The 7,621-nt window shown below is 42.8% G+C and overlaps 1 protein-coding gene across 1 annotated transcript in view; it reads left to right on the top strand.

Annotated features, from left to right (window-relative positions):
• The window catches only part of qars1 (glutaminyl-tRNA synthetase 1), an 8,527-nt gene extending 1,649 nt beyond the window's left edge, over positions 1 to 6,878 (top strand). The window contains exons 7-23 of the mRNA XM_037683951.1: positions 177 to 240; positions 320 to 394; positions 1,615 to 1,700; positions 1,789 to 1,875; positions 1,954 to 2,053; positions 2,143 to 2,221; positions 2,308 to 2,547; positions 2,648 to 2,740; positions 2,833 to 2,970; positions 4,683 to 4,770; positions 4,846 to 4,992; positions 5,094 to 5,195; positions 5,279 to 5,371; positions 5,843 to 5,970; positions 6,050 to 6,116; positions 6,203 to 6,328; positions 6,400 to 6,878. Of these exons, the coding sequence (XP_037539879.1) occupies positions 177 to 240; positions 320 to 394; positions 1,615 to 1,700; positions 1,789 to 1,875; positions 1,954 to 2,053; positions 2,143 to 2,221; positions 2,308 to 2,547; positions 2,648 to 2,740; positions 2,833 to 2,970; positions 4,683 to 4,770; positions 4,846 to 4,992; positions 5,094 to 5,195; positions 5,279 to 5,371; positions 5,843 to 5,970; positions 6,050 to 6,116; positions 6,203 to 6,328; positions 6,400 to 6,450 (1,764 nt within the window). The 3' untranslated portion in view covers positions 6,451 to 6,878. The remainder of the gene's footprint in view (positions 1 to 176; positions 241 to 319; positions 395 to 1,614; positions 1,701 to 1,788; positions 1,876 to 1,953; positions 2,054 to 2,142; positions 2,222 to 2,307; positions 2,548 to 2,647; positions 2,741 to 2,832; positions 2,971 to 4,682; positions 4,771 to 4,845; positions 4,993 to 5,093; positions 5,196 to 5,278; positions 5,372 to 5,842; positions 5,971 to 6,049; positions 6,117 to 6,202; positions 6,329 to 6,399) is intronic.
• The last annotated feature ends 743 nt before the right edge of the window (positions 6,879 to 7,621 follow it).

Raw genomic sequence — 7,621 nt, 5'->3', positions numbered from 1 at the left:
TGTGTGTGTGTGTGTGTGTGTGTGTGTGTGTGTGTGTGTGTGTGTGTAAACCTATGTATTGAGTGTTTTACTTAAAGGTACTTTTAGGTCAGTTCAAGTTATGGAGAGTTTAGGATTAAGCTGCGGTGTAACTCACAGTTTCAGTGTTTTAACTGTTCCTTTTGTATTTACTGCAGCCACAGAAACTAAAAGTTTCAGAAAATGATGTAAAGGTAAAGAAAGAGGAAGTGGCAGCGAATGGTGAGCAGAAGATAAACCCGACTAACTTTATTCAACTTTTGCAGCATTTCGATGTATCTGTGAAACTTTGTCATTTAAGGTGAAGTGATTTCTGGGGAGGGGAAGTCTCTTATGGAGCAGCTCAGAGGAGAGGCGCTGAAGTTCCATAAACCAGGTGGGACGAAACAAACGACCAAACATCAAGTGACTTTTAGACGGGTCAAGCAAGCCAAGACAGGAATGTCAGACGCTTTATTGAACGACTGTCTTGTTTATGTTGTGCATAACCCCGTTTGTGCTTTTTATGTTTATTTTCTTTAATCAACATCAGATCTGTTTGAGGGAACGGTCTCTCCGACAGCGTGTTCAGTGTAGCGCATGAACTGATGAGGTTAATGTGTTCTCATGCATCCAGGTTCAATGTACAACAATTGCAGAACAGGCTGTTTGGCGTGTTTAAATAAAACCAAGGTGGTTTTAAAGCCTGGGCATATTAAACTCGCCTAACTGGAGTAAATCTAGGATTAAAAACTGAATGAACAAGTTGTTTTAGTTGGTTTTTTGCTGCTGCTGTTTAATAGACCATATTATTTTACATCATTAGTGTTTAGTGTATGTCTTAGATACTTGTGTACTGCTTCTTTTTATACTGTATGTTTTTGCTATTTTTGGATGTAACTGGGACCTTGAGTTCACAATTTTGTTCCACCTCATGTACCACATGTGATGTGAATGACAAGAAACTTTGAACATTTTTTTATTTTCAACATTAGTTTTGATTGAAGATGTATCTTCATACGCAGACATGGATGCTCATCATAGCTTGCAGTTGTGTTGTTTCTGTGTGTGTGTGGGGGGGGTATTGTACTTGTTTTGTTCATTTTTTCCACACGGGATGATTGTGCAGAACCACTGTAGACTGAGGAACACCTTCTACCCTGAAGCTGTTGGACTCATAAATCCCTAATCAGGAAAAAAAATCACTGTAATGCCACTTTGATGGTGATATGTGCTGCTGATCTCATGCTGCTGATTATTTCATGCTGCTGTGTTCATTTGTACTCATCTGCTCACACAGACTCATGTTCGTGCTGCTGTTGTTCGGCGTATTGTTTTGCACTTCTAGTGTTTGGCGTATTTCTTTAGTTTATATCTTAGATCTTATTACAGTTTCTTTTACAATTTATATTTTTGCTATTTTTGGATGTAACTGGGACCTTGAGTACACAATTTTGTTCCGCCTCATGTGCCACATGTGGCGCATGTGACGATAAAGAACCTTGATTTGGATGTTTTGAGACACACAGCCATTCTTCAGCGCTGGTTGTAAAATTTGTGTATAAACATCTTGACTCTCGTTCTGCTCTTTCATCTTTGTTTCTGTTTCTGATGCAGGAGAAAATTATAAAACGGAGGGTTACGTTGTCACACCAAACACAATGGACCTGCTTAAGAAGCACTTGGAGTTCACTGGTGAACAGGTACAAACTTTTAGAAGTGTTTAAACCAAGTCTTGCTTGGATATTTTCTCCGTTATTCATTTTTATTTTTTCATTTTACCTCCTTTAGATCCGCACTCGTTTTCCACCTGAGCCCAACGGTATCCTTCACATTGGACATGCCAAAGCCATTAACTTCAATTTTGGTTATGCAAAGGTACTGGTATATATATATATTGGTATTTTCCTATTGTAAAGTTGTTTACCTTCTTCTTGTTCTTGATCCTTCCTGTAGGCAAACAACGGAATCTGTTTCTTGAGGTATGATGACACCAATCCAGAGAAGGAGGAAGAAAAGTACTTCACTGCCATCAAAGACATGGTGGAGTGGCTGGGTGAGCGTAACTGACTTTTATCTGATCGTGGTGTTGCCATGCTGCCTTCATGAATCCTGCTCCTTATCAGTGCTGCTATTCTCCCTCAGGCTACGAACCTTACGCCGTCACACATGCGTCGGACCACTTTCAGAAACTCTACGACCTCGCTGTGGATCTTATCCGCAGGTGCGTGGCGCCGCACGATGCACAGCATGGGTTTGCATTGAAACGCGTATTGATTTCTGATGGCGAACTTGTTTGTCTTCTCTCAGGGGTCATGCGTACGTGTGCCATCAGAAGGGCGAGGAGCTGAAAGGCTATAACGTTCCTCTGTCTCCCTGGAGAGACCGGCCCGTCGAAGAGTCGCTGGTGTTGTTCGAGAGGATGAGGAAGGGCATGTTTGCCGAGGGAGAGGTCACGCTAAGGATGAAGATGGTCATGGAAGATGGGAAGATGGACCCTGTGGCGTATCGAATCAAGTACACGCCTCATCATCGAACAGGAGATGAATGGTGGGAAAATCGGAGCTGTTGTACTTTTTATCATTTACCTTTATCAAAAAAAAAAATGTAATTCTGACTGCAAAATAACATTTTCCTTTTTTATTTTAAGGTGCATCTACCCCACTTACGACTACACCCACTGTCTGTGTGACTCTATTGAAAACATCACTCACTCACTGTGCACTAAAGAGTTTCAAGCCAGGTATAAATGCATTACGTGATCCGTGTATAAACTGCATTTGAACATGTGTTTGAAACAAGATGCACGATGATGTTTTTTTCATTCTTCTTCAGACGTTCATCTTATTACTGGCTGTGCAATGCTCTGGATTTGTACTGCCCAGTTCAGTGGGAATACGGACGCTTGAACCTCACCTACACTGTTGTGTCCAAGAGGAAGATCATCAAACTGGTTGAGACCAATGTTGTCAGGTAAAGAATCAAATCTGTGATAAGTATCTAAACATTACTTCACATTGTCATCCTACAATTTACCCCAAATTTATAATGTGCAATAGTTTGCCATTGCAGTAGGCCCTCGCTACTTCGTGGTTCGTTTTTCGTGGACTCGCTCTATCGCGGTTTTTCAAACCAAGATTGGACATGATACACTGATTGATGGATGAGCGGCATGATCAGCATGGAATTTTTATTTAAAATAAATTATTTTAAATTATTTAGCACCAGCTGTACCTCTGTGCAGCCCACAGGATAAGCTTCCTCCTGCAGCTGATCAGCTGTTCCCAGTGCAGAGTTAAAAAGTGGGCGTGGCCAAGAACACATGCAGGTGGCTGAGAGCAGCTGAGCCAGATATTCTCATCGACAAACTTTATTATTAGCACAGTGGAATTGATTGAGAAGAAAATAACACAAAAATTATCAATTAAATCAAAATTATTACACCATGGAGATGTAGATTTGGATTCATACTCGATGTGAAAGTGGAAAATAACATGACACGCTGATTCAACATCAGTGAATATTCAAGACAAGTCTAAATGAGGCTCAGTGTGTGTGTGGCCTCCACGTGCCTGTATAACCTCCCAACAACACCTGGGCATGCTCCTGATGAGATGGCAGATGTTCTCCTGAGGGATCTCTTCCCAGCCCTGGATTAGAGCATCAGTTAGCTCCTGAACAGTCTGTGGTGCGATGTGGCCTTGGTGGATTGACCGAAACACGATGTCCCAGATGTGCTCGGTTGGATTCAGGTCTGGGGAATGGGCAGGCCGGTTCATTTAATGCCCTCATCATGCAGGAACTGCTGACACACTTAGGCCACATGAGGCCTAGCATTGTCATGCATAAGAAGGAACCCAGGGCCCACTGCACCAGCATATGGTCTCACAGTGGGGCTGAAGATCTCATCCTGGTACTTTATGGCAGTCAGGGCACCTCTGGCTAGCACATGGAGGGCTGTGCGGCCATCCAAAGAAATGTCTCCCCACACCGTGACTGACCCACCACCAAACCGGTCATGCTGGAGGTTGTTGCAGGCAGCATAGTGTTCTCCACGATGTCTCCAGACTCTGTCACGTCTGTCACATGTGCTCAATATGAACCCAATTTCATCTGAGCACAAGGTGCCAATGGCGAATCTGCCAATTTTGGTGTTCCCTAGCAAACGCCAATCATCCTGCACGGTGTTGGGCTGTAAGCACAGGCCCTATATGTGGACGTCGGGCCCTCATACCACCCTCATGGAGTCTGTTTCTGACAGTTTGAGTGGAAACATGCACATTAGTGGCCTGCTGGAGGTCATTTTTTAGGGCCCTGGCAGTGGACCTCCTGTTCCTCCTTGCACAAAGGAGCCCCCATGATAAACGAGGGACTACTGTAGTCAGAAGCAACTCCAGTGTTTAAATCACTGCTCCTGCATCACCATAAAAAGGATTGGGCAGGTTTTAAATCTGAAAAATTCAGATCGAGTCTTCCATTGAATCGTGTGATTTTCATTGTTAAATTTTCTCACCTACTACTATAGTTTAGTTAAATTTGTTTATATTTAGATTGGAGAGATATAATGTGCCATATGTGGTACTCTTGTTTGAGTCTCCATTTTTACCATGAGCACTTGTATGTTTTACACGTTTTGATATATCCACACAGATTTTTATGTCTGTAATGGATGTTTCTGTTTGCAGAGACTGGGATGATCCCAGACTCTTCACACTGACTGCTCTAAGGAGAAGAGGTTTCCCTGCAGAGGCGATCAATAACTTCTGTGCTCGGGTATGCAGAGTGAACAGAATAATGTACTGAAATGTGACGACCCAGTTGCATGACGATGCATCGCCCCTCTTGCAGGTGGGTGTCACTGTTTCCCAGACAACGACCGAGCCCCACCTGCTGGAGTCGTGTGTGAGGGACGTGCTGAACGACTCTGCTCCTCGAGTCATGGCGGTGCTGGAGCCGCTCAAAGTCACCATAACTAACCTTCCTCAGAACGCCAAGGTTTGCACACACGCCACACTCATTCCTTTGTTTTCTCTTTGCGTCGCGCGCACTCGCTCCAACTCGCTCCAACTCATCCTTCTGTTGTCTTCCAATCATAGACTGATGTTCGGGTACCAAACTTCCCTGCCGACGAGGCGAAGGGCACCCACACAGTTCCGTTGACGAACACGATCTTCATTGAACAGAGCGACTTCAGAGAGGTTAGAGATAAAAACAACAGGACACACAAACATATTTGTGGACAGGAAAACAAACTGAATCATGACCTGCCCCCTCTTCTCAGGTGATGGAGAAGGGCTACAAGCGACTGACTCCAGAACAGCCTGTTGGCCTGAGGCATGCTGGGTATGTCATCGCTGTTCAGAAGGTCATCAAGGTAAGATTCAAAGTCCTTTCACTCAAATATCTTCTAATGACAAAGATGAAATTACTTTTCTAAAATTATATATAATAAGTGCTATGTGTTGTCATCGTTGTATGTTTCTATACAATGATGAAATTAGTTCTCTGCATTTAATCCATCACACCTGAGACGCACCCAGGTGGAGCAGCGGGCAGCTATGTAGGCGCCCGGGGAACAGTTGAGGATTAGGTGTCTTGCTCAGAGACATCACGACATGTGGGAATGGCTGGGGATCGAACCTGGGACTTTTGGGTCCCCGCTCGGCTGCCCTACCTCTACCCTGTCTTGGCCCCTATAAATAAATTATAAATTTGTGCCAGACTTTTGTTTGTTAAAACTCCCGTTTTCACTTTTTTAAATTTATTCAAAATATGACGGTATTTTAAAGGACTCGCACCCGATTCACACATTCCATTTCCTGCTTCCCCCCGCTCTGGTTGTCAGGACTGTCGGGGTAACGTGGTGGAACTGGAGGTGACCTGTTGCAGCTCCGAGTCTGCAGACAAGCCAAAGGCTTTCATCCACTGGGTCAGCCAGCCGCTGGTGTGTGAAGTGCGTCTCTATGAAAGACTGTAAGTGAAAAGCACCGAGGCTCGTTCACAGCTAACCGTCTGTTTCAAATCTAAACGAGACGAATCACTTGCTTTGCAGCTTCTTGCACAAACATCCAGAGGATCCATCTGAAGTGCCCGACGGCTTCCTGAGCGATATCAACCCCGTGAGTGCTTGGGACTTTCTAAAGCAGAAGCGTTTAGATCGACTGGGATGCGGCTTGTGGTCATTTCCTTTTTTCTTGTCATTCAGAATTCCCTGCAGGTGATCCGTGATGCCTTAGTGGACACATCGGTCAAGGGAGCAAAAGTTTTTGACAAGTTCCAGTTTGAAAGAGTTGGTTACTTTTCACTGGATCCTGACAGCACTGCTGACAAGGTAAAAAAAATATCAAAAAGACATTTAATCTGATCCAATCACCAGCTTACAGCTGTAATCTGTTTCTGCAGCTCATCTTTAACAGAACAGTCACACTCAAAGAAGACCCCGGGAAGATCTGATCTATCAACACTGCACTTCCTGCCACCCACGAGCCTTCAGACACCTGTTAATATTGTTAGCATCCATTACTGTGTAACATCAGGAGGGACTGAGACTGACTCGCAGTATATGCCTTTATATTTATCTGCAGCTTTCATAAGCAACAGGTCTCATGTGGAACTGTGTTGTTGGGTGTAGTTTCTTCACAGAATAGCAGCAAATGTTGATATGTGTCGGTGCTTTACCATTCAGAGTCCTTTTTTTTTATTTCTGCTACACTAATAATCATGAACTATTTCTTTTAGGAAAAAAATAGATCAAATAAAAACTTGCTGCAGATTTCAGTAAAGAGATGCTCAAATGCCACATTTCGCTTGTTTTATAAAGGTGGTGCCAACCCACCCAGTGTTTTTAAGTCTCAGAGGGGGTCCTATGAACATAAAACAATAAATACTAATTTAAACCAATGAAAGTCTGTGGTTATATGTGAAATTGCTAGATATATTTGGGTAGTTAATGCAACTTTAAAAAAAAAAAAGCTATTATTGGTTGTCCAGTTCCATATTCAAATAATTTGACAATTTGTTGCACATTAAAACCACGTATAGTTAAAATGTATGTCAAGCATATAATGCATATATTGATGGTAATGACGGGCATGTGGAGCTTCATGAAGCACTTAAAAAAAAAAAAAAAGTTTTAAGGTTTCATTAACAGACATCTGACAGACATCTGGACCATACAAACCTGACGAGCACGACTGAAACACCGACCCTGTTTCAGTCGATCCTGTGTCAACAAATTTAAAGTTTAGAAAAGACTGGTCAATCTTATGTTTTGTTCATTTGACATCAGAGGATGGATGGCACTTAATTTCCTCCATTTTAATGAAAAAAGACTGCGGTTATGGTCTTTAAATCCTGTGGTCCCAGCAGTTTCCCCATCTTTGATTTTTTTTCCTCTTTGGCCCCATATGAAAAATCTATTATTACAAATTTAGGAGTGAAAATGGACCCCTGCCTGAAACTTCACTGCCATGTCAACAACGTGGTTAAGTCCTCTTTCTTTCAGCTGAGGCGCCTGTCAAAAATCAAGCCCCTCCTTTCTAGACATAACTTGAGAGACAGTAGTGTGTGTGTGTGTGTATATATATATATATATATATATATATATATATATATGTGTGTGTGT

The sequence above is a fragment of the Nematolebias whitei genome, chromosome 11 (assembly GCF_014905685.2).
Source record: "Nematolebias whitei isolate Nwh7 chromosome 11, NemWhi1, whole genome shotgun sequence".
In the NCBI taxonomy this organism is placed as follows: domain Eukaryota; kingdom Metazoa; phylum Chordata; class Actinopteri; order Cyprinodontiformes; family Rivulidae; genus Nematolebias; species Nematolebias whitei.
Note: the sequence above shows the minus strand (reverse complement) of the source record. Positions and strands in the feature narration are given on the sequence as shown.